General features: G+C 38.1%; 1 protein-coding gene across 4 annotated transcripts; it reads left to right on the top strand.

Moving 5' to 3' along the window:
- The first annotated feature begins 881 nt into the window (after positions 1 to 881).
- On the top strand, positions 882 to 16,024 carry LOC109039371 (maltase 2). Of its 4 annotated transcripts, none has more exons than XM_072302955.1 (8): positions 882 to 1,035; positions 5,582 to 5,806; positions 6,872 to 7,051; positions 7,979 to 8,136; positions 8,582 to 8,707; positions 10,560 to 10,798; positions 11,692 to 11,883; positions 12,706 to 12,845. In XM_072302955.1, exons 2-7 carry the CDS (start codon positions 5,641 to 5,643, stop codon positions 11,846 to 11,848), a joined length of 1,026 nt encoding a protein of 341 aa, XP_072159056.1. In that variant the 5' UTR covers positions 882 to 1,035; positions 5,582 to 5,640; the 3' UTR covers positions 11,849 to 11,883; positions 12,706 to 12,845. The 4 variants fall into 4 exon arrangements, with proteins under 4 accessions (XP_072159056.1, XP_072159055.1, XP_072159057.1 ...); XM_072302954.1 differs by lacking the exon at positions 882 to 1,035 and adding an exon at positions 1,049 to 1,209; XM_072302956.1 differs by lacking the exon at positions 882 to 1,035 and adding an exon at positions 4,145 to 4,298.
- Positions 16,025 to 27,533: the final 11,509 nt, after the last annotated feature.

A 27,533-nucleotide genomic window follows, 5' to 3' on the forward strand; every position in this document is an offset into this window, starting at 1 on the left:
TTTATCACGCCTTTTCCGTAGGTTGTCACAAATTAGCATGAATAAATTACAAAATTGCATTCGTTAATTATAGTCCTGTCACACAGAATTATATATAATAGAAAATCAAATTAATAGGTGCGTCACATCGACAAAAGAGGGTTTTTTGCACCAACTAGTTGGTGCTCTGCACCAATTAGCACAATACCATCAACTGCAGTTGATGCACGTAATACCATACCACATCGGAGGTGTAATGAATGATTTACAACACCAGTATAGTGTTATAAAAATAGTTCGGTCGCTGTAAAATACCATGTGAGTTAGTCAGGTCATAATCAGTGTATCAATGGTACAGTCAATTTTTTTTTTCTCAGTGCAGTTTTTTTGCGATGTCCTGATATGATACATTAACCTGAAATTGGCAGCCATCTTCCATTAATTGGGTTAATTTAATTTGCTAAAGTTTAGTTTGCTAAAGCGTGTTAATTTCAAATTCGTGGCATTGAAAAAACGTTTATTGATACCGTGGGATTTCGAGTAAAAATTGATCTCTAGACGAAACGTTACATGGAGAGAAAATTCTCCGAGTAAGAATGTCCGATAATATAATGCACTAATGTAATGTTATGATACAACTCCATAATGTAATGCACTCAGATATATAACTGCTATCTACTTTCCTGTCTCTTATTTTTAATTTAATGAATCACATAATTTGAAATGTCGTATGATTTACTGAATGAACAAAAGCGATCGGACTTTTTCCTGAAGTGGGATCACGCGTAAATTATTTTCATTTACAGACAGTTCAATAAAACCGCAACAAAGATCAATAAATTCATGTTCCGCCGAGTGTTTACGTGAGGTTTTATACTTAAGTGCCACTCAAAAATCAGGATATGAAGAGTGCTTCAATTACCGAGATGTGTGGTGGAAGGACACTCAAAAGATTCAAATCATTAGAATTCCTCATCTTTCACTGAAATGTTGACCTCATTCTCAATAAATTTTCCTCCCGTCATAGTCACTTTATAACCTTCACTTTGAAAACAGGTAAGGGATTTCTTCATGGGTTTTCCGCACACTATTCACTTTAATCGGAAAAAGTAAAAAGATTACATTCTCATCAGTCACTCCCACTTCAACAGAGTTTGCAGGAAACTCGTGTACGCGGACATAACAGTGGTATCTGGATACTAACTTGTGGCCGCCAACAAGAAAGGAAAGGTAGGTACAGGGGTAAATTTTCAGAAATATGTCGAGTATAAAACATTTTGGAAATAAGGAGAGTATCGCCATTCCAATCAGATTAATGTAAAAAAAAAAAAAAATGTCGCTTTTTGGTCGGTCTGCGAGTGTTAAGTTTTTACGGAACCTTTCAGCTCTTTAAGGTAGTGCCCAATTTAAGAGTTCCAAAGGAGGATGCTCTAGGCTTGAACATAAATTTAAAGTCACCCTTTGACCATCTACTGGAGACTCAAACAAACATCTTTCAATGGTCAATTTTCCAGCAGTTTTACATGTAGAGGTCCCAAACTGAGTGGGTTCTTTGTCAACCATTGAAGGTGAGCTATTTTGCACATTCAAACACTTTATACAGTTTTCCACACCCACACTTTTTTAAAATGTTTACACGATGTTCCAGATTATTTTAGGCATAATATGATTTTGCCTTTGGATGGTATAATATTAAACAAGTTTCATAGATGTGTGCGTGTCAAATGTCTAACAGATATTTTGAAGCAAAAGGGGTGAGAAACACAATACCATTATTTTGAATTCTGTAGGAATATTGTTGAAAGATTCCTCGCACGGTTTACTACTGCTATATATAGAACTCCTTGAAAATTGACGATTTAAGACACTAAGTTACTTTAAAACATCCTGAGAATAGCCCAAAAAATTAAAATTGTAGAAAAAGCAAAATTATTTCCTCTCAATCTTACTCTCAACCCTAAAGCTCCTTCCTTTTCTTGAATTATATTCACAGTTTTATTGTGCCACCCACAAGTAAGTCGACTTTTACAGTCTTAAAGTACAAAATACTAACATTTCAGATCGCAGAACCCTTGTCTCTTCCTACGTGTATATTTCCTTGTATGTTCGTTGATGTCACCACAATGAAAAAATTGGAACGAAAAACGTATCTTCTTTTATTTGCTTGTAAATCGTATGAAATTTGTTATTATGATTTCTGAAAATTGACAGAGAAAACTATAACGGCTCAAAATGGGTTCATTCGCCACCCCCTTGTGAGAGATGAATTACTTCATTTCGCGAGCTCTGGAGGGACTAAGTGAAACGGCTCATAGGATTCATCTAAAAATGTATTCTCCTTCGTTCATTATCAAAAGGAAGAGTTGTAACCCTGGTAAAAGTTGGCGATAGGAGCTGCGTTTCAAAATACCATAGGAATTCTTATAGCTGGCTAAAGAAGGCAATAGAAAATCAAATAGCTGGCTGTAGAAAGTGGAGCAAATCGTATAGCCGGGCTATACGAAGCGATAAAAAAGTATGCAGCCGGGCTATCTCTATACTATAAGCTCCGAGACCTCCTAATTTTGCGAAACTGGTGACGCTTAGTTCCAGCGTTCTACCGGGCCGATTTTCATGATTTTTGCGGCTATCGACGGGCAATTGCCTCTAGATAAGCCAACTCTTTTCAGATTTTCAAAATATGGCCCAGGTTTTTTTATATTACGTGGTAAAGTTGCGAATTTTCCCATTTAAACAATGTAAATTTATACTTTTTGTCATAGTTCGTTTGAGCGTTCTACCGGGCCGATTTCCATGATTTTTGCGTAAATCGACAGGTAATAGGCCCTAGATGAGCCCGCTGCAATCAGATTTTGGAAAAAGGACCTAGGTTTTTTTAAAATCACGTTATAAAAGTGAGTGAGTTTACAGAATGCTCCGGTACTGCTACCGCTATCCGCGGGAGGATGCGCAATGGTCGAGGAGGTTGCGCAGTAGCTGGGTAGCCTGCGCATCAGCTCTACACTTATCTACACAAGATTCGCAACTGCAACTTCATGTCGAGCGGTGGCCGAGTCGTCCAAAGACGTCAAATGCGTCCGCTTTGATCGCAGTGTGGGTTCGATCCCCGACTTATGAAATCTTAATTATTGCCTGACTATCATTGTTCATCGTTTTACTGCAATATTTCATCAAGCAGTCATTCCAAAACGCGTCCTTTTAATTTTAAAGTAATTTTACGGAAAGTTTAAAATTAAAGTATACCTTATATCGTAATTTTTTAGGGGAAAAATAAAACTAACGCTGATAGGAGAGTAAAAATAGGGCCGCCATTGATGGCGCGGAGCGCCTTCAGGGGCTTGGGCCGCGTAGCGGCCAGGGGGCGTAGCCCCCTAGTAGTTCCTATCGCCGGGCTTTACACTTTATCGCCTGGCTGTTGCTTATTAGCCATCGGCTATAAAAGGCTATAAGAAATTGTGTAGAAATTCGTGTGCTTTGGAAATCATTAAGTTTGATACGGAACCACCATAATATTCACAAAACACGCATTATATTTTCCTTTAATACATATTTTTTTCATCAATTAAAATGAGAATAATCCATACAGGATGTGCAAACATTTCAAAATCATGAGTTGAAAAACGCTAACTCCGCAAGATTATATTACAGCCTAACACAGAGCGGAGCGGCGTGCTGCCAGCGATAAGCGCGCACCAGCGCCTACAAACCTAATAGGGATACTTCACGCATGGCGCAATGCGTGAAGTATCCCTGTTAGGTTTGTAGGCGCTAAGGCGCTTTTCGCGCTGGCTGCCCGCCTGCCGCGCCGCAGCGTGCCACGGCGCTTGAAGCAACTATTTCACACCGGAGGTATTGCACAGTATCATACGAAATTGAAGGCGCTCCAACATATTAGGAATGGCAGGCATCCTTCACAAGCACGGAGCTTTCCGCGCAAAATATCGCAAAAAATAAATCAAGATACTAGCGGTGCCCAAAAATAGAGTGGTAGTTAAAACTCACTAAGTCCTAGCATCCGTAATTAGTAACATTTAGCATCAAGCACGAGTAATTCACTTCAAATCGGTAATTGGAAAAATTGCTACTAAATGAAACAGACTTCAGATATTTACACGCTTGATTAAGACATTATCAATGAGGGAAAAAACACTAAGAAGCGGCCCGAAGTTCTCCACCTTGTTACATTAAGAAATTATCTTGAACACTAGTCGGACGTCGGAAAGAGCGGAAACTGACGAGATTGTAAGAGGCCTCTTGAAATCCTAGACTTTACTTGATTGAATTCTTTCATCCCGCGCGGTTCAGCATTATTCTCAGAAGTAAGTAGTTATAATTATTCAGTAAAGTGAGTTCCGCAGGAACATTGAATTTTGCAGAAAAATATTTGAAAGTTTGCACCAAAGGTACCTCCCAAAACTTCTGATAATTTTGGAAGCATGTGAAGTACAAGAGTTTTGCTATCATCTCTTACAAATTCAACCAAAATTTCAAGTTTATAGATCTCAAAGTTGCTAAACAATGGCACCAATTAAGTAAGAATCTCCTGGTCGCAGGCTGATAATCTTATTCGGCATTTTTCTAAGTGCCTAAATAGATAATCCAAAAAGGACCCACCAAGTTTCACGTATCATTTTTTTTATGGAGACCTCTGGGAGTTACGGCAATATCCAGCAGAAAAATCGACCAAACAATGAATTTTTCTTCAGTTTGGAACTGCATCATTTTTCACACCATTTTTTTACCGTCAAACTCTAAATATTATCTCCATTCTGAACACTATCAAGCAATTTTGTGGTAAATGTTTTGTGCTAAAAACATTGAAAACAAAATGACTTTCATTAAGCATTTTAAAACAGTCATTCTTGATCACGTGCACGTATTTTTGAAAATATACTTCCAACAGCTACTAAATATTAGAGAGGACCCAAGTTACACGTTTTATGCAAAAGGGAAGAACAGTTGCGTTCATTTCGAGGTAATGTATGAAAAAAAAAAATTAAGTTTCTGAGGGGGTCGAAAACGCCTTCAGTTTCCACCGATACTTCACCGCTCACACTAAAGTTAAAACATTTGTATCATAAATTGCCGTGCAGAATCATCTGCTTTTCGAAAATTCATGAAGTATAAATTCTTAATATAATAATTATTATAATTCTTGCATTAAATCGCAAAATCTTGAATGGAAACTAATGTCCAAACTGAAACTGCAAACCGTCGGTGAGACTTCCAAACCACGTATCTTGTTTTCGGTGTTTTAAAATCTCCGCATACATTTCATTTTTTGTAGGAGAACACAATTGAACATTATTCATGGAAGTTTTTACAGAATTTCATGAGCACAAATAGACAAATCACGAAAATTTTAAAGAATTGACTTTAAGTGGTTTTCCCTTTACAAAATAAAGTATGACAAAAAGTTTGCAACGTCGCAAACCGAGATACGCGGTTTGGGAGTTTCACATTCGAAATAATCTTTCAAATGAATTGTTTCTTGATAGATCCTGACTCCTTTTGAAAGTCATGATGGCGGATGCAGGTTTATTCGATCCCAGATATTTAGTTAGAATTTTTGATAAAATCCTCCGAAAATACGTTGTTTCAGAATCGAAATATCTAGCAAGAAAAATTGGGCGTTCATAATCGACCACAGGGGTGGAAAACATGCAACGCGTACTTTATTTCGTCATTTTTGTCCTTTTTCTATTCGGCCAGTCGGACAGCAGACAAACTGTAAAGGCAGTTGACTGGTGGGAAAATACCATAATCTACCAGATTTATCCAAGATCATTCAAGGATTCAAACGGTGATGGCCTTGGAGACTTGAACGGTAAATATATGAACAGTATGTGTGAAAAATGTATAATTGGGCCCTACAAAGTGGAAATAAGATAACCGCACTTTAGTTTAAAAAGGTTAAATCTGTAATCTTTAGCGGGAAAAGCACCTAAAAATTTCGAAAGTTGACCTTTTGGTGACGTCTTCAAATAAAAAAGAATAATGAAAAATCGGCAACTTTGGAAAAAAACGGATGAAGTATGCCGGTACCAACCACTACAAGCTTTAGGAACATCTAATTTTAAACTTCCATTGATTATGTAATTGACTTGAAATTTTGACCCGATGTGCTTAAAAGCATTGGGATGCGCAATGGAATCGGAACTGAAAATCGTTATTTTTTTGGCCTTTGAAAATGTTTCGCTGTAAGTACCAACTATTTGAGTTGCCAACTTTAGAGCCCTTTCCTTTTTCCGATTTCACTGAATAGATTGACGAAAGTTGAAATAATGCATCTCAGACCAGATAATTTAATTTTTTGAGCTTTGGTAATTGATCAGAAAATCGATTTTCTTTTTCCAGGGATCGATAAAAGAATTCTTGAGAGGCAGAAATCATTGGCGAGGCGTGAATCGACTACTATCGATATTACAAGTATCCCATTTAAAGCTATGGCAAATAATCTATTACTAGAAAGTTTGTTGTGACACCCTGATGATCGATTCTTTCCATAGGTTCAAATGGTAGTCAATCGATTCACCGCATAGTACGCCACGCCACTGGAAGAAATAGAATTTTGAGAATTTTTACGTATGTTGTCTTCTATGTTTTGACAGAGTGGATAGAAAAAAAAATTACTTTGAAATAGAGCAGAAGCTACGTAGATAGCTTTGTCTTATAATCGCATACTACTTCACAATGATTGTAAGATTCCACGTCGGACTTTTTTCCTCCATCAGACCACTCTCAAACACTTATTCCATCTTTCAGATGAGTTAATTCCAGTATTCGATTGCGAGTTTTTGATCAGGCTAAATCCTGCGTAAAAGTCATACTTTTTCAGTATTTTCAAGCAATATATGATGTGTTAGGGAATGTTTTTATCAATTGCTTTTAGGTATTTACGAGAAACTGGATTATGTGAAAGAACTAGGAGTCGGGACCATTTGGATTCAACCATTCTATAAATCTCCCATGATTGACATGGGGTACGATATCACCGATTTCAGAGCTGTAGATCCAATATTTGGAACCATGGATGACTTCAAGAGATTGGTGCAGGGGGTCCATGAAAAGGGTAAGTTGGGTTGGAGATTATCGGATCGGTAAATAATCATAGAAATGAACAGAATCGTGTTTGACCATATTGAACGCGGGTTTACATCCTTTTGCAATGATCCATTGCAGCAAAAATAAATGAGCAGGAAATATAAATATGTTTGTATTTCAGTTTCCGATTAGAAACTCAGGTATTAATAGTCTCAAAATTTTGCTACAGCTAGAGAAAGAGTCTCGTCCCATGTGGAAAATGGCTCAAAACTAAACGGAAAAGTCTGAAAATCACTCCAATCTGCATTAAAAGACTATTCTCATTTTGCAATTTTTGCATTTTGTAATGTAAAATGCACTCGTTTCTTGAAATTGTAAAGTTATGATTGAATTTGACACCTTCTCAATAGTCTCGGCATGATTTTTGAGCCATCATCAATGAAAAAAAAACTCTGCTTCTCATCGTAGAAAAAATTTTGCAAGAGACTTCTTGGGTTGCAAATATGCGTAGTAAAATAGGCCTGACATCAACTCGATTTAGTTTAATTAACGTATTATACGTTATATCTTGATGAGGATAATGTCCTGCATTGCTCAAAATCTTTCCCCCTCTAGTTGCCAATAAATTATGACTCAATATCAGCATTCCCACAAAGTAGTCCTCTGACACTATGAAGCGTCTAGCGATAGCTCAGTCCGGAGGGACTCTTTAGTAAAACATTATATAGATCAATTTAATTTTTTTTGGTGAGTATCTTCCTTTTATCAGGCTTCAAAAATAACCCTAACTTCATAACAGGAGAGAATCATCTAAAAATTCCCCAGAAAAGAAAACCAAACTTACTAAAACCCTTCTGTTACGAATTGCTTCCATAAAAAGTATTCCTGAATCCTTGGTCCCTTTAAAAATGAGTGGGGGTTGACGTCAAAACATTTGTTTCTATATATGTTTCAGGTATGAAAGTTATCCTAGACTTCGTGCCAAACCACACAAGTGACACCTGTGAATGGTTCAAACTTTCTGAACGTCGCATCGAACCATATACAGATTTTTATGTTTGGCAAGATCCAAAACAGTTAGATTCTTCCAACTGGACATATCCGAATAATTGGGTAGATATACCATATACCGATGTTATTTATTGACAATAAGTTTTTAGATGCTTTCATATATAAAATTCGTATTTTTTTCTTACGCATGCGACTTTCACATTGTGATTACAATGGTGAAGTTGAGCTCGTGATTTTCTTTTTACTGTAATCTGCAAAATCGTGATGAGAAAAACATGGTGCGTACATTTAAGCGTTGCTGACTTTCTTTCCGATCAATTACATATTTTCTGGAACTCGGAGGAACTTCTTCATTGAACTTATCAACAATTTTATCATGATTTTCGTCCGTATACCTTAAAATTCCGAGGCAAAATATTCATACATTTTCTCCGAAACAACCATTCGAGCCGAAAAAAATGCACACTTTATTTTAGGGGTTCTCTCTGATGTGGTAGGATTAATGCACACTTTCAAAATAATTCACATTTCAATGAATTATTTTTAGCGCAGTATGTTTGCCGATTCAGCTTGGACATGGAGTGAAGTGAGAAAGCAGTATTATTATCACGAGTTTGCCGTTCAGCAAATTGATGTTAATTATCGGGACCCTCATGCGCAAAAAGAGATGCAGGTACGTTATTTCTTGATTTTATCTTCTTTTTTTTTAAAAAAAAAAGAATTAGTATTGTACTAAAATAAAATACCTTTCATAGTACATGCCTAGATTTTTCAAATGATGGAACAGTCGTAAGAATCTTTCAGCGTTTCATTTACACTACTCAAAAAAAAGCTTCATAAGAAGTCACACAAATTTTAGGTATACGATATACATTTTACTTACATGACGATATAGAGCAGTTAGAATTTATTTACCTCCTTGCGGCAATGCAACTTTTAAGATATTCCTTTCTAACGGTTATTGTTTCAAGATTAATGATTTTGATTATTTCAATTCACGTAAGAATAAAATGAACAAAACGTAAAACAAACAGACACTCTAACATCAACGAGTGCTAATAAAGCGAACCTGGATGAGACTGAGAAACTCGTGTTTCTTATTATAGTATCGCACATGAGCAATTGAGGCGAGGGCTCTTGTCTTGCAGACCGCGTAATTACATGCGGTCGTAAGCATATCGGTCCTTCTATAATCTTCATTCAAAGGTACATCATCTGTCAATTTGAATGCAGTAATTTCCATTGTAAAATAATGTTGAATGATTATCTTCTTGCTATTTATTTTGCTGAAAAGTCTACTGATCTAATGATTGTGGTCTCTACCTTCGTGTTTATATGGGGTGTAAAATATCTACAGAGTTTTCAAGGGATCAATAGTGAAAGACTTGCTGGACGCCATTAAATGTAAGTTTGACTACGAAAAGCCGCACTCAGAATCACCTGAATCTGAATGTTACAAATGCAGCTCAAGATGTGGTAGTTGTGAGAGTATAGTGCCGATGACTATGCTAGGTTTAAGTTTTAGAGAGTGTCCCTAAAATACATACCGCACTTTTCGTGATTTTTGCCCTCCGCCCTTCCCTCCTGGTAACGTTCCTATGACGTTTAAGTCCTTATCCTTTAAAATGTAAAAACAACATGGTGTAACACTCTTCTCAAGCTCCTTCCTCCTTTAGAGTGAAACGTAATTTACAAGTTTCCCACTTAATTTGCCACTTGAAAAAGCTTTTGAAAAACATGCGAGTGGATTTTTAAAAGAATTAGATACAAAATATTACAACAATGATCCAAGTAATCAATGCTTTTAAGTACCATAAATACTTTCTGCTAGTCTCTGCATTTACCAAACGAACAGGCAATTTTCTTATTCTCACTACCCTAATGGCAATGACCTTTAAAAAACAACTTTCAAAAACTCATACGAAACTGTCAGAATCTCCAGATCATGAAACTATTTTTGCCGATTTTTTATAGTCTTTAACGTTTTGTGACATTTATTCAAAATAATCTTTTCAAAAATGTCTACTTTTTTAGGGATTTTCTAACATTTTCTCCCAAACATTTTTAATGTTGAAAAACTGCACTCGATATTTGAAGAGCCGTCCTCTTAAAATTCGTCGTCTCCTAGACGCAAGGAACGTAACTCCATATCAAGGCTGCAAAATTGACTGATACAATTCAATTTTTCTTATGAATGTACAAGTGCAAGTTCCGTCCAACATTTTTGCATGAGATCAGAGGGAAAATTAAGACAATTTTTAGTTAGAAAGCCCTAGATTCTCCTGGAATAGGTAGATGCCACATATGAGCGAAAATTTGGTAACGTAGAAATGTAGATACGTTCTTCCATGAGGGAAACGGAAGAATTTACGAGTTTTTCAAAAATATCTCTCTTAGTCACTGCTACTAGGATATTTAGTTTTTTGTTGCTGGGTGAAATACTTGTTTCATTTCTTCTGAATGCAGTCAACATCGCACAACACACCCATTCTCATTTCTCATGCGTTTACTTTGAAATTTCGCAGAGCGTGTTGAGATTTTGGCTGGATATGGGAGTTGATGGATTTCGAGTGGACGCCGTAGAATACTTGTACGAGGCGACTCACCTTATGGATGAGCCGTTGAGGGAGGATTTCAATGGAGACAAATCCAGCTGGGAAGCACTATCTCATATTTATACTATAGATCAACCAGAAAATTTCGAATTAATTCAATCGTGGCGCGCCCTTCTCGACGAGTACACTCTAAAAGATGGCCAGGCGAGGTAATTATTGAACTCTATATCAGAGACTTATATATGTCGCAGGCAATTAGTCCAATCAGGTGCTTTATCGAATGTCAAGGCAGATAGTAAAATTTTTCAATGAGAGTTTTCAATGTTGAGGGAAAAATATTTAATCAAATTTGGGAAGTTTCCTCGTTCCTTCATTTTCAAATTCTTTTCAAATATTTTAAAATTAAAATCGTAAGAATTCTGTTCTCTAAGATATACTAAAATTTTAAGGATAAATGTTTGTTTAAGAGCTAGAAATAGTTTAAAACACTATTGTAGGGTGCACATTTTTACAGAGAATTCCTCCTTGGTTGAGAAATGCATTTTTTTGTCTAAAATTAAGAAACTAATCAGAATTTCAATCAGAGTGTAAATATTTGACTATTTGCCTAGGAATTTGACATAATGCCTGATATTACTATTTGTCTGCGACAAACAGACAACTGCTTTGATAAATGTGTAAAATAACAATGAATCTGCGAAACGCGTGATTCAGTCTGCAGCGCTGCAGATCTGTAGCCATACTTTATTTTTTTTAAAATGAAAAATTCCTCAACGTCATCTCTAGAAAACTTTCCAGACTTCTCTTCTCCATGTGAAGAATATTTATAAAAATATCAAGCGCCAGTTTTGGTTCGTTCTTCTTTGGTATAAATTAATTGAAAAAAAAAATAACTTCCTTTATTAAATTATTTGATAAGTAATTTTTGGAGAATATAACTTGCAGTACACCTCCTCCAAGAATTTCACTCTCATTATTCATATGTAGAATAACTTTGAGAACAATTACGGGAGAAATATTTTTTTTAATACAATTTTACGCTAAAAATCACACTAACAAGGCCAAAATTTTCACGACGATCTCACCCCGAATGATTTTTCAGGTTGCTGTGCACGGAGTCCTTCAAACCGCCTGAAATCCTCAAGCAACAACTGGGAACGATACCCACCCAGGAGCGCAAATTCCATTTTATAATCGAATGGCAAAGATCAAATTCGGGACTAATGCTCACACTCTGGACATGTACATCCGAAATATGACGGATATTTTTCCCGCACGATCGTACAATTGGGCGGTGAGTATAAGTAAGAAAGGAGTGAGTCAGGAAAAATGAAATAATGTTCTGCGTAATGCCACAGGGAAACACGATCGCTTTAAAAGCTTTGGAAAGCTTTGAGGTCGAAACTTTCGAAAGTAGATGGGGGCGTATTCGTAGAGCGACACGGAGAAATTTTTTGAGAATTAAATAAAATGCGCAAGAGTCATTTCCTATCCACCAAAAATGTTTGGCTGATCGTAAGTTCAGCCTTGTCTCGTAAACCTCTTTGCCTTTTCGGAATGGAGCATTTACTGAAGAGCTACTTATTTTCACCCATTCATCAGGTGTATTGAATGATATTTCGACTGCAACTCGGGAAAATGTATTTACTCCTACTGTGCTTAAAAAAACCCCGCCTTATGAACTTTCGGATGTTGCCAAATTGCTTCCTAAAATAAACATATTTTTGACGCAAGATCAAGAATAATCCTCCTCGAAATTGTCAGATACTTTGAATCAAATTGCGAATAAATTCCTCTGAAAAATTGAAAGAAAAATATTTACTAGTTTCCCTCAAAATTTGAAGACTTGTGCGGCATTCTTCGTTGGAATGGCAGTATAATTTTTTAAATATCATCATCATTAAGCAGAGACATTGTACATACGTTGGAGCGCACATTAGTACATTGCAATATTCCCTATAGGGTGGAAATGGGCTTGTTACAAGCTTCAGCTAGGATGCTGCACAATATTCCACATGGCTGACGCTAGTGATGATAAGTAGAAATGTGAACTAAAAAAATGTGATATTTTTAACTGATGATGTAATAAAAATAACATCATTTTACTATGATTTAGAGGGACAACCACGACAACCCGAGGATGACCTCGCAGTTCTACGAAGAGAGTAAAGACTCGTGGAACATGTTGCTTCTTCTCCTGCCAGGAGTACCTACTATTTATTATGGCGATGAGCTGGCAATGCTGGACTCGAATGTTCGTCAGGATCAGGAGCAAGACCCCCAGAAGAAGGGTAGCTTCCGAGATAAGCCGCGGGATGGGTGCAGGGCTCCCATGCTCTGGGATGACACCAAGAATGCAGGTAATACTCACTTCAACATTGAATCAATGAGTTTCGAAAAATATCCAAATGTGAGAAATTGGGTTACACAGGAGACATAAGACATGTAAGAGGGAGAAATTTCTAACGCAGAAAAATGTCTTTCGAAGTCGATGTGCCCTTATCTGCGGTAATGCGGAAAAACGCCGTATGAATGTTCGGATTTGAAAAATTTCTAACGGTAAATATTTATTATTGAGAAATGTTTTGGGTATAATTCCTGGAATTTTTTAGATGCGCCGAATTGAAGTTGAAGGGTGAATGGATTTTTTTTGAAAAAAATTAAGATAAAAAAGTGTCATACATTTCCTAGAAAATTCATATTTTATTATCAGCGATTAGGCAACGCCCAAAAGTTCATGCGGTGTTCTTCTCTGCCACGGCATTACTGTTTGAAGCGTGGCTCTCATCAGGAGGCAAAAAGTAAACCAATTTTACTTGCAAAGTTGCGATGTTTTTGACCTCACTGACTTTAAGGAGCAGAGATTTTGGGGGAAAATCCATTGCTGTTGTTTACACGGTTTCTTTTCAACAAAAATTTAAGTTTCGATACCTAAGTTTATGATATTTTCACTAAATTGTTGTCAGTCACTCGGCTTTATATTTTCCGGCTAAGCGACCAGAAATTATGTAAAACTGACCGGTTTATCAATAAATAAATTAAGAGACTTGACATGCGTCCATTATCCAATGAATCGTGGAATATACACTTTTTCATGGACATCGGGGGTCATCAGTGACTCAGTATGTTAGGTTTTAGTATGAATCTGGTGAAACGTAGATGAATTTTCCAGGATTCACAACCGCCAAGAAGCCTTGGCTGCCGGTCCACCCGAACTACTATCATACGAACGTGGAGGCCCAGAGGCGGGATCCTGATAGCCACCTTAACATTTTCAAACGCCTCGTTGATCTGAGAAGAACGCCCGTCTATTTACACGGCGACTTACAAACTTTTGTACCCAAGGAGTGGGTTTACATGTTCACCAGGTGAGTTTCAAGCGGTGTGCCTTTAAAACCCGTCAAGTACGTAAAAAAAATGAGGGGCTGACGGGGGTCATTCTAGTCAAAGCTTAGTTTGAGGGGAGGAGGGCAAAAGTAAAGTATGGGAGTTAAAACTTACGAAATCCTGATAAATGCTCTGAAAGATTGATCAAAATATGCCAATTCGACCCCAAACAAGATCAACTTTGCAATGCGGGAGAGAGGGAATATAATAATTGGACTGCATTTTGCAATTTGGAACTATAAATTCTGGCCCGGTTTAAAAACAACGTATGCGCCATTAGTTTCCCTATGCACATAAGTGTTTTTTCAGATGAGGCAGAATTTAAATATCCAAATTGCAAAATGCAGTCCAATTGTCCCCTTTATCCCTCTAATGGCGTTCCTTGGGATGCTCAGAAAAAATAAAATAGGGGCATGAAGTAGATTCTCCTTCCTCCCGAATTAAGGAAGGGGGTGGTTCAGAGACTTTTCCTAAAACATTTTGAAAAAAATAAGTACCTCCGTGACTTCAATCACAGTTGCAAATTTGAAATAAGCAGCGTTGATAAACAAATAATTTACATTTTTTGCTTTTTTAGATCAACCAAGACGGAAACGATTGCAGTGCTAATGAATTTGGGATCGGAAACGGAGGAGATCTGTGCTCGGCATTCTGCCACGCATTTACCGGAAACTATGTTCGTCCATACAAGCAGTGTCAATTCTCGCCTCAAAATTGGGTAAGTACATCCGTTATATAGTTTTTTCCCGAGAAAGTCTCATCTCATAATATGGAATACACTGGTTTTCAAAAGAATAAGGGTGAGAATATTTTCATTTCACTAATTTTGAAATCGCATGACAGCAAAAACTGCGCTAAAATGATTGACTTTGTGGAAAACTGATCTCCTTTTTATCGGTGATTCAGCGTGTTCAAGAGATGAACTGTTGGGCCCAATCTGACTCAAATGATTCTCTCAACCATTCAGAATTAATATTCATAAATAAATAATTATTAATAAATGGAAATTGAAAATATCCAATTATTATTGTTCAAAAATAAAAATTGCAAAAATCACACATTTTAGCCCTTCTGGTATTCGGTCACAATTGAGGACACCGCACCAAGAACAGCCTATAGGCGTATAGTTCGTTATTACGCCCATCTGCTTTTCGGATTCTACGTACCCTGGACTATGCTGTGGTAGCGATAGAATATGGATAGGTAACGGCTCGAGGTCGAAAAACCTTTTTTTTCCCGAGTTAAGTCAGGCCTCTGGATCGATGGGTGCAAGAACGACCTATAAACGGGCCTATAAGGTGCTAGTTACCCCTTCTTTTACTCACTATCGATATTCTTTCATTTTGCGTTAATCATGCGTGATTAAAATGATTTATACTTCATATTACCACCAAAATGACTGTTGGGCGTAATAATGGCCCGTAAACCGCTTTTTTAAATTAAATATATGAGAGTATAAACCCAAAATGTATCGCAAAATCTACCCGGCATCCTTCAATGAAGGGTTAGGTCACCCAAAAAGACCAAAACAGGGTACCTGCATAAAAAAGTCTGCGCAGTACATCAAAAACAAAACTTTAAATGCGTTTTTCTCAAAACGCGGTTGCCAGTTATAGGCTGTTCTTCGTGCGGTGTCTTCAATTATGCCAGATATACCTCTTTTCAGATAACAACAGTTTGTCCTCGGAGGGGATGCGAAATGATGAGCTTTCACGCATGCAATAAGACTGATCGTGAAAGTCTAATTTGTACAAAAACCTCCAAATATCAAATAGAACTGGATACACTCGTACCTAGTATCGCATTAGCTGATGATTATGCATTTCTTTTTTTTTAATTTTTCAGGGACAAAGTTAAAACAACCGACGTCGATGAAACAAAATGCATCTCCATGAGACCGCAATCCGGGCTAGTTCTGAGTACAACTTCTAGTGACGGCGTTAAAATATCGTGTTCAGCCATTGTTCTCATCTTGGTTGCCTCCTTCAAAGTCATTTTATAGGTCTGAATTTAATTCTTAAGCAAATAAACTGTAAGTGCTTAAATGATTTCAATTGCATTATTTTGCATTGATCTGATAAGAATAGGTAATAAATTCCGTCTGGACAGCCGTTCCAGTTGGCGCATTTCGTCACTCCTCTGACGTAAGGGCCTATCTCTATTTCCTCATGAGACTTGGAAAGCGCAGAGTTGTACGGAGAACAGGGCTCATGTAAAAATTGAGATACGCCCTTACGATAGAGGAGCGACGATTCGTAAGAGCCTCTTCAAGAAAATCCCTTAACACGTTCGGACTGAGTGATTTCAACCGCCCGGTTATACATCTTTCTCATCTAATAATTAAGGATTTCAGCCTAGATAGGATGCAACACTTGAATCTATGAAATATTGACATTATAAGTGTAGATATTAATGTCAATAATATGCTGGGCTTTTTTTCTTCCTTCCCTCTCCCCCCCCCCCCCACCTTCCCTCTTTTATTGGGCTTCCATCAATATTAAAATATTTTGTACGCTACAATTCCCCGGTAAAAATTGGCGATAAGAGCTGCGTTTCAAAATACCATAGGAATTCTTATAGCCGGCTAAAGAAGGCTACAGAAAATCATATAGCTGGCTGTAGAATGCGGAGAAAATCATACGGCCGGGCTATACGAAGCGATAAAAAAATTATGCAGCCGGGCTACAGTTTCTATCGCCGGGCTTAACCCTTTATCGTCTGGCTGTTGCTTTTTCGCCATCGATTATAAAAGGCCGTAAGAAATTGTGTAGAAATTCGTGTGCTTTTGAAATCATTAAGTTCGATACGGAACCACCTTAATATTTACAAAACACACATTATATTTTCCTTTAATACATACTTTTTTTTATCAATTAAAATGAGAATAATCCATGCAGGATGTGCAAACATTTCAAAATCATTAGTTGAATAACGCTGACTCCGCCAGATTAAATATTAGAGCCAAACACAAAGCGGAGCGGCGACGAACTGGCGACCTACAAACCTAACAGGGATACTTCACGCATTGCGCAACGCGTGAAGTATCCCTGTTAGGTTTGTAGCCGCCAATGCATGTTTCCCGCTGGCTGCCCGCCTGCCACGGCGCTTGAAGCAACTATTTCACACCAGAGGTATTGCACAGTATCATACGAAACTGAAGGCGCTCTAATATATTAGTAATGGCAGGCATCCATCAAAAGTGCGGAGCTTTCTTCGCAAAATAAATCAAGATACTGCGGCCCAAAAAGAAAGCAGTGGTCCAAAAACTCACCAAGTCCTAGCATCCGTAATTAGTAACGTTTAGCATACATTTTATCGCCTGGCTGTTGCTTAATCGCCATCGGCTATAAAAGGCTATAAGACATTGTGTAGCCGGCTACAGAAGCTATTGGAAATCTTACAGCCGGCTGTAGGTCTATGGTATTTTGGAACACAGATTCTACTGCCAATTTTTACCAGGGTTGTTCGATCACCCTGCCTGTTGGGCATACATTTTTGTACACGGTTTCTCTCATCATGAATACGGCCGTTTCAGTTTTGAGATAGTTTGTATCTAGAACTAAAAAGAATTTGCCCGAAAGGTATAGATTCGAGCGACATAATTCGATCGGAAAATCAAAATATGAATCGATCGACGTGAGCCGATCGACATTGATTCGATCGAAAAATTATGAATAAATGCGTCGCTTCGATCGACATGAATTGATCGTGAGGTAAAAACGTGAACGGATTGACGTACTTGATTCGTGAATGATTCGATCGACAAATCCGAGAATCGATTGACAAACCCGTGAATCGATCGACAAACCCGTGAATCGATCGAATTTTTCCAATTATTGAACCATGTCGATTGGTTTAAGTTGTTTTTCGATCGATTCATGTCAATCGAATCCATATCCTCCGAGATGTCTCAGATACGTTCGATTCGAAAACATCCAAAAACCGTAACTTTATGATGCTGGCTGAAGAATTGTAACCTAGAGGCCTCAGTCAAAACGCATACGTTCCGAGTGGCGTACAATACACATCCCTGATTTTTTGGCCCAACTTTTGTCTTGTAATATCCTCCTAGCCTAAAGCTATCGAACACTTTACTTAACACGCTCACGCACTAGCCGTGAGATGCGTAACTCCTTTTATCGGTTTTTATCGGTATTGATACCACCTAAACGGTTCACATTATGCCGGTAATCGAAGGTGACGGCGCCGATTGATTGCATTGTGTGAACTTTTCTGTCCGTCAAGGATGGGAGGTGCTTTGTGCTTTTTGTGCTTCCCGCTACTGAACACTTTAAGTTGAGCAAACAACAACTTCAGATCGGTCTCCTTTTGATCCACGATCTTTGATACTCGTATTGGCTGTCAAAGTTGTACTTGTGCGCTGAAGATGGGACTAAAGGAGCACTATTTGTGACCGCAGCAGGGTCCAAAAAACAATTTATTCCAGATAGACCGCCAAAGTGCGGAACCACATATCTCCATTGCGACGTGTTCAAATCTCCGCTTCTTGTTTTATTTTTGAAGGAAAACAAGGCAAGCTTATAGCTTGAAATTTATGAAGAATATTCTGCTGGCTGAGAGGAAAAGCCACGAAAGTTCGTCACAAAATTACGCTGACATGTTCTGCAAAGAGAAATTGAAGTATGACAGGAAGTCTGTAACGTCGCTTACGGAAATACGTGGTTTACGGAAAAATGGAATTGCTGACTCTACAATTTTTCGTTAAAAATGTGTCCGACGTGTTTCAATATAGATTTTACACACCAAAAAAATGCTAATTTAACCACCCTATTGTTAAATTAGCTTTTCACAATTGTAAAATGTACATTTGAAACATGTCGGACATGTTTTTTTAAAAATGTAATTGTTAAATCAGCAATCTATTTTTTTTTTCGTGTCTATTCGCACTTCGGTCATCAAAATGTAGATCACCAATCTATATAATAGTGATATAAAAGACTCTTTGCCTTAGACGAAAGGGCATACCTGCATTTCAACGTTGTAAAATTTTCTTACGCATAAATTGTATTTTAACTAGAGCACTGTGTGGTGTTTCTAACTGTCAATGAAATATTAACTGGTTATTATTTGACTACACCAAACACTGCACCAACATACTGACTTCAAGTTTTCGCGGAATATTCATCATAAAGAGAGGAAAAATCACTAAAATTTTCCAAAAATGACGCTCGGTAGTTTTCTAGGTAGCAAAGAAAGTATGGCAGGAAGTCTACAAAGCCGCAAACCAAGGTACACATTTCTGTGGTTTCATCATCGATATTTTAATTCCTTCGAATGTGTAGAATAAGCTTTTAAAACAAAGCGGCATACTCATTTTCCGTAATTTACTAAGCTTTTCCTTACAAAGGCAGTGCGTCCTCTTTCCCGTATTTTCTGACGATCGGGAGGAGGGGTATTTTCCGCCTCATCTCCCACTCCTGATACCGGAAATGCAAACTTATTTCCCTCCGGAAACAAGAGCACGACCGAAGCTTGGAATCTCTCGAGCTTAGCTTTGTCCAGCCGACCACTGGCCAGACAAATCGATTGTCGGACACGCATCTAAAGTATCTGAGTCAGGGCGTAGCTAATCTATCCGGAGCGGAGGGCGGGGGAGATTAACTAGGTCGGTCTGTCATCCGATGCATAATTTCATCTCTTCTTCCCATTGTTGCCTCGGCGATGAGGAAATCTTCTGGCCTCTTCTTCGGAATTTTTCAGCTCTGACCGTGAAAGGTCATTTTAAAGAAACGTATGGGATACAATTCAAAGAATTGAGTTCGATTTTTTTGGCACTCATGACACAGAAAACATGTTTGTCACAAAGACGTGTACATGTAAAGAACTAAATACCTCTGCGAATAAAACGAACTGAGAAAATCGAGGAAAAATGTTCAGAAGTTTTTCAGAGGTTCTGTATTTAATTTGAGCACATTTAGCAACGTACGAATGTCCATGTGGAGTTCTTCCCTCCCCCTGCAGTATTAACTACAAAACTGGACGCAGCCCAGCGCAAATTGACGGTGAAAGAGCAAAAACGCGCATCTTGGTTCGTAGCCCTGCATACATCCTGCGATGAATTGCAATGCAGGTAAAAACACTTACACTCATTTTCCCGAAAATTTTCCTGATATTTCTTTTTTGTGGGCATATTCTATTAAAGTTTCCAGCAAAAGTGATGATTCGTGTCCTTTTGATAAAATAAAAGGGAGCCGAGATTTTGAATCACCGCAAACGAGCTACGCGTTTTTGCCGTTTCACCGTCGAAATCGATGGCCAAAGTGCGAAACCACGTACCTCCATTACGGTGTTTCGAAATTTCAACTTCTCTATTTATTTCTTCGCGGAGAAAAAAGCCAATTTTATAGCTTGAAATTTCTACGGCGAATTATGTTTACACAGAGGAAAAATCAAGGAAATTTTCAAGGAATTACGTGGACTAGTTTCCCGAAGAAAAAATGAAGTATGACAAGACTGCCGTTCTAAGGAAGAATGCCGCATGAGCCCTCAGACGTTGCCATATTACCTTCAATTAAAACCGAATTCACTAGGATAATTGTGAATATTTTTCGTCAAACTTCTCCAACATTTTTGCACGCAATTTAATCTAAGAAAAAGTATGCAGAACTTTCCTTAAAAATACATGTATTATCCGAAGAAATACGGCAACTCTCGAATGTTCATACGGCTTTTTTCCTCACACTGGAAAAAAACACATTGAATCTAGAGTCCAGACTCTTAAAAACATCGACAAGAAAAAATACTCTTGATTCAATCGGATTTTTGCTTAAATCAAGAACCAAGCCTCTTAATTTGAGAGGATTTCCTTTTGATTTTAGCCAAAATCTGATTGAATCGAGAGTATTTTTTCTTGTCAATGTTTTCAAGAGTCTGGACTCTAGATCCAATGTGGTTTTTTTTCCAGTGCAACACGGCAGAGGAAGTATGCAGCGTCGGAAACGGAGACACGTGGTTTCGGGCTTTGAGCGTGGAAATGGAAATTACGAGTGCAATCTAGGAGCAGCGGATCGGAATTAGTGGACGCGTGCGGTGCCCGCTGCCGGGGCGTGAATCATTGCGAATCGTCGACCTCGAGAGGTGGGAGCGACTGAAATCCGTTGGGAAATCCGATCGGAGGAAAAATGAGATCGTCCAAGACAGGACACTCGACAGAGGGCCCACCTTCGCCTTCAGGAGTCCCAGTTGCAGAAAGAGTCTAATCTCCATTTTCCACGCACCAAGGCGCCACTCCTGATCGGGATCTGAGGTCACCCTCCGGCCACGGTCACTCCTTCGGGTCGAACTGGCGGAGGCGGCGTTTTGCACCACGGTCTAGTCACGAAGGGACTGAGTGACGTCATTTGGTGCGGGAAAAATGAAATTGAAAGTTGCTCTGAAAATGTCTGTCTTGGGATGAGAACTTTAAATAAAATCGGTCAATTCGTCGTACCCTACATGCACTGAGTTTTGCAATCGAACTACCTGAAATAAACTAACTAACTAATAACTAATAAACTACCTGAAATATCTGACTCAGTTTATAAACGGCGTATATACCATTAGTTTTCCTGTGCACATGAGTGTTTTTTTTTTTTTTTTTTTTTTTTTTTTTTTGATATAGTTAATACCTTGTAGTTCTCTATATTTTGAATAAAGAAGAAGAAAAAAAAATGAGTGTTTTTACGAATGGGCTAGAAATTTTAGTTTCTAATTGCAGAATGTAGTCCATATGAAAAACTGTTACTCCACCCAGGGCTGGACTTACCTATATTAACATGCACTTCTAAGCTTTTTTCTGGGCGAAACTTTGTTTGGCGCTCCTAAGAGTTGATTATACCGTGGGCTAGGAGGGGTGTCTGGGAAACAATCTTCCCCATGACCCGAAAGGAAGTTTTAAAAAACTGGAAAATAGTTTGAATTCTTATTTAAATAAGCACAATTAACCGATTCAAAGGTGCTCAGATGAGGACAGTAGGTTATTCGCCTGAAAAAAGCTGATTTTTGAAAATTAAGAGGGGACAAATGTCTTACAAATTACAAGAAACATTAGGATTCTCAATTATTTTGCGCCTATCAGGATGGTACGTTCCTAGGCCTATTCAGCCTGATGGAAATCCATTGATCGATTGGTGAGTTCTGAAAATAGCATGCAGATGCTTTTTATAAATTAAAACGACAAAAAACTTCAATTGATATAGTCTCGTCTCTTCAATGAAATTTTGGTGATTGAGGTATCAAATGATAATCCCTATAAATGTCGCATATCCACAGAAAGGCTTAAAGGCAAATAAAACTCAGAGGAAAATTTTCATTTCAAAATTCAGAGTTGCAACTCTGACTTTTTCAACACAAAATTATAATGAAAAATACAAATTAATTTATTTTTTGTGCAGTGAGTTTGCCGTCTATGATCTGAAATTTAAATCACACGGGTAAATGAAGAACTCTCGGTCACTTGGAGCCCGTAGAAGGCCTTGTATGATTTGTTCCAGCTATGAACTCATAAATTAATAAATTGGCTTGACCTTCTGCTTGGATTTTTCTCCGTTGGGCAGAGGGAAAACAAAAGAAAATTACTCACCGCGCAGCGTCACCAAATATTTTGCGTGCGGTGGGTCATTGATCAATGCTAATCAGTCACTCTTTCTATGCTTCTCTGCGTATCGCCCGATTTCCCTTCACCCGTTCTGAATCGGACCTATTTATTATGCTAAAAGTAACTATATTCCACGCAAACCCTATTCACATAGTTCATTTCAGCACAAATGCGTCCAATTATATTATTAGCAAGACGCAACTTATGTCTCACGAGAGCTCTCTCACCGCCTCCCATCCGAAAAACAAGTAGAATATTGTGGTGACAATACTGCTGTGCTAAGGAGAACCTCATATGAGACTTTGAGCGTTGCCGAATTTCCCTTGGTAAAATATTAATTTTTAGGCAAATCTGTCAACATTTCTCTCCAATTTTAAAAGAATTTTATTAGTGATCAGATCTAAATTATATAAAAGGGTCAAGAGAAAATTTTTATAACTCTTCTTAAAAATGAAAATTGTACAGGTAGAAATTTGGCAACTTTCGAATGTTCATTCGGCGTTTTTCCTCAGAAGAATAGTAAAGCCAATTGGGCATTACTGATAACGAATGGACTTAAATATTATCAGCCAAACTGCATTTCAAGTTGTCTGATTCCCTCTCATGTTTTATTCTCTGGACAGAAATTCACATGACACAACGCCTTGACACTTTTTGAGGATTTCCCTAAATTTATCAAGAATAAACTCACAAAATTTAAAACTAGGAGGCTACTTAGTTTTCTGTTGAAAAAGGTGATGAAAAAGTTTGGGTGGAAATGAGCGATCACACAAAAATTCCATGCACTCACTCTTGAAAATCCAACTTGCATAACTCGGTTCGCAAGTTTTAACATGTCGCGAGACGCCTCAAATCATTTTGCGATGGTCATAGTTCATCAATCATATAGCGCCTAAACAATATTGTATTCTATGTTACCACGTTAATTCTGTCCGTTAGGTTTCAGGAAAAAAATGTTTGAAGAGCGGTCTATGAGAAGAAAAATCCATGCTAAAAATGGTAGGGTGTGGACGATTTTTTTGTTCAAACCCCCATACCTTTGTAATTTTTTGAAGCAAATAAAGTGAACTTGATGTTATAATCTGTAGAAAATGAGTTGTTTTTTTTCAAATGCATACAAAATCAGCGCTCTCTAACTGTCTTCGTTCAAAAGTGACAGCACCAGTTTCAGTTCTCTTGGGACAGCCTGTATGTATACAGGGTGTCTCACGAAAAACGAGCCACCTTGAATATCTGCCGAACGCGTCGGAATTTCGAAAAACGGTAAAAGACGTGTTCGTTTATATCGAGGGGGACACCTTTTGGCCTGTTCGACATTTTCCCAAACCGCGGGAGGGGCGCGGGGCGGGGGGTGCCCCACCCGTAAGTCGAACTTTTCAAATGGCACCCCTACTTTTTTATTTCAGAAATCAATTCTACGCAAAAAAACAAGCCACCCTGTCCAAACCGAATGTAAATCGGACCATTTTTCAGTGATTGACAGAGTTTGAAACATTTTTTTCATGCTCTTTTCAAAAATTTCCCACGCCCAATGGAATTGCTGTATCAAACCAAACTCTCCGCCAAAAAAATTCTTAAACATTGCACTTTCGATAAAAAAATAAAAAAAATCTGCTGCACTCGAAATCTGGAGCACGCGGAGCCCTTCTTTGCGACATTAAAATTCGTTATACCGAACATTTCCGAGGGGCGCTCATCGGGAGGGAGTAGTAAGTTTTAGACAAGAATTATTAATCTTTTTTCTGAAGCATAAGAAACCGTATCCATGAAGAAGCAGTTAAGTAGAAAAACAACGCACCGCGGAAAAATAGCGTCCTCAGAAGTATCAAGGTCCGGCTCAAGTCATTGACCCCCCCCCCCCCCAAAAAAAAAAGCTAATCCATTTGTTTTTCTACTTAACTGCTTCTTCATGGACACGGTTTCTTATGCTTCAGAAAAAAGATTAATAATTCTTGTCTAAAACTTACTACTCCCTCCCGATGAGCGCCCCTCGGAAATGTTCGGTATAACGAATTTTAATGTCGCAAAGAAGGGCTCCGCGTGCTCCAGATTTCGAGTGCAGCAGATTTTTTTTGATTTTTTTATCGAAAGTGCAATGTTTAAGAATTTTTTTGGCGGAGAGTTTGGTTTGATACAGCAATTCCATTGGGCGTGGGAAATTTTTGAAAAGAGCATGAAAAAAATGTTTCAAACTCTGTCAATCACTGAAAAATTGTCCGATTTACATTCGGTTTGGACAGGGTGGCTTGTTTTTTTGCGTAGAATTGATTTCTGAAATAAAAAAGTAGGGGTGCCATTTGAAAAGTTCGACTTACGGGTGGGGCACCCCCCGCCCCGCGCCCCTCCCGCGGTTTGGGAAAATGTCGAATACGCCAAAAGGTGTCCCCCTCGATATAAACGAACACGTCTTTTACCGTTTTTCGAAATTCCGACGCGTTCGGCAGATATTCAAGGTGGCTCGTTTTTCGTGAGACACCCTGTATGTGTGACTAACCGAATGTTAGTGGAGAAAAAACCGATATTAAGAGAAAACAAAAAGCATGAAGAGGACAAAAGAACAATACCACCTATCTGACAATTTTAGCATAAATAAGTTAGCGATTTTGCCGCATCGTACAGTATAAAATACGGAAGCTGATGATTTTAGTTTTATTTCCAATTAAATAGGGGAGCGCTGCAATGACACTGTAGGGTATGAAAAAATTGCAAATCCAACATCAACATTACCAAAATGGCGAAGTTTCCTCTTCGTCCTGCAAAATGATCCGTTTGCATATGGATGGGATTGTCCCTTGGCCATCGACGAGGGTCCATTCTTGCTTGTGATCTTCCATCGAGGAGCAGGACCGTCTCCTTGGCTTCGTTTGTCCCAGACGACAGAGAACCAATCGTGGATTGTACGGGCTTGGGAACGCAGTTTGCGGTCACTCGCAGTATAATTGTTCCAGATTCGGAGACGATAAGCCTCCATCAATCGTTCTCACAGTTTTGCATGGAAATAATTAATCGTTTGGATGCAGTCGAAGTCCGCGTCTGGCCGAGCAGCCATTACATCTTTGTCATCATTGAGGAAAGATGTGAGGTTCCACCAACAAGCAGAAATAGGCTTATAACTCGCGACCGGTTTGGAGGTACATGCATCAATACATTTCCAGGGAAACCTCAAATCGCAGTTACTCGCTTTGAGTAACCCCGAATTATGAAGCATGTATCACTTCATGCAGGTGTTTATTATTGGTTTTTCATTATCCAATTTTTGTTTCCCTGATCAATTGAAAATAGCACTGTGGAGGCTGAAAAAAAATTATCCGATTTTAGTTTGCAACACTTTTTAACTCCATTATAAATAATCGATCCTTTTTAAAGCAGCTTTCCCCACCAAGAGTCGATATGAATTGATGGATTACATGCATTTAGATAAGGAAAGGCACAATAATTTCCAGTTGACAAAGGTTCCTCCTAGTCCAGCGCTACTGTTTTGAGAACAGGGATGTAGTTTTACTCTCGTTTAGCGCTCTTGACCATCTATACTTATTTAATGATAATTTAATGCCTTGCAAAGTATTTTAATAATGTAGACAATAATCAAGAAATTAACCACAGAAAGCTGAAGATGCTGCATAGGTTTGAAACCTTAAAGTCATTCTGAATTTATTTATTTTTTCTTTTACTTTAATAGAACGCATAGTAAAACAAAATTGTATCGTAGTCATTTTCCTAACCTTTCGTTAAAGTCTCTTTACAAAAAGTGTATAGTAAAGTTTCATAGAAATTTTGCCATGTATAACCTTTCATCTCTGTGAGATATCAATTTCATGAATGGTTTGTTTTTCTAACCTTTCGTTCAAGTCTCCAAATGTACCAAACACGTTCAATGACGTAGTATATTTTGTTATACTCCCTGAAGATTCTCTTAGTTTTGCAACAATTTTTCTCTGTATTTACCTCTATTGTAAATAATCAATTCTTTTTGAGGCATCCAGCTCCACTGAGATTCGATATTTATCGATTGTTTTACATGCATTTAAATGGAAGAGGCCATATTTTGCCTATACTTTCAAGAATTTTCATTGCACATTTAGAAATAGTGATTAACATTTTGTGTTAATGTGGGAATTAGAACAAAAAGTTACCCAAATGTACGGTTAATATTTTTTGTTTAGTTTTTTTTTTTGGGGGGGGGGGAGGGCACATTACCAAAATCATTAGGTTGAAAATACCCAACCGCGTGATCCTTGGGCCCCGGACCCAATATATGGATAAAGTTTTAATTTCTCCTTCAGAGAAAAACTTAAAAAGCTGTACGCTGAAATTGGAAAAATGAGGACCTTCCCTGTCAAATATGTCTTAAAATTTTCTAAAGATATACAGAAACAGCTGCAAAATTCATTACGTTATCATGGGCACCTCTGACAATGTATTCGTTATGAAAGAGGCCAAGCATGAATGAGGTGCGCAGAAACTGGAGGACGCCCTTCTTTGGTGCTGAGAAAAAACCGCATATTCACTAAATGACACCATGGGGAAGATGTGTGGTTCTGTCTCAGTAGTTCAAACTTGCATCTGGGATTGACGGAAAACTTGCGTGGCGATGCCACAGTTAGATAATAAATTATTAAAATCATCGCTGTTGTCAACCGTTTGTCGTTGCGGTTTTCCAAGTGTCTCGTAACCATCACTTTGGAATGCCCGACGCTTCACTTTTTTGTCCCCGATCAGATTCTGATCTGGGTGAGCGGCCTCGGTGTAATTTTCTCACATTACCTAATTCATGTAAATTTTTGGACGTAAGTCTCATATTTATGACGATGCAATTCTAGAAGGGCACAGATTCGATCGACATGAATTGATGAACATAGATTCGATCGACAAATTATTAAAAGACCAGTGTCGGTACGATCTAAAAATGAAAACGTGAACCCATCGACATGATTCGATCGATCCATGGAGTTTGTCGATTA

The sequence above is a fragment of the Bemisia tabaci genome, chromosome 7 (genome assembly GCF_918797505.1).
Source record: "Bemisia tabaci chromosome 7, PGI_BMITA_v3".
NCBI lineage: Eukaryota > Metazoa > Arthropoda > Insecta > Hemiptera > Aleyrodidae > Bemisia > Bemisia tabaci.

Bases quoted from the DNA above. Each gene is read 5' to 3' on its own strand.
- LOC109039371 (XM_072302955.1), top strand. From the start codon at position 5,641: ATGCAACGCGTACTTTATTTCGTCATTTTTGTCCTTTTTCTATTCGGC. The intron at 8,137-8,581 runs GTAGATATACCA...AATTATTTTTAG, and splicing joins GGACATATCCGAATAATTGG to CGCAGTATGTTTGCCGATTC. The intron at 10,799-11,691 runs GTAATTATTGAA...ATGATTTTTCAG, and splicing joins CTAAAAGATGGCCAGGCGAG to GTTGCTGTGCACGGAGTCCT.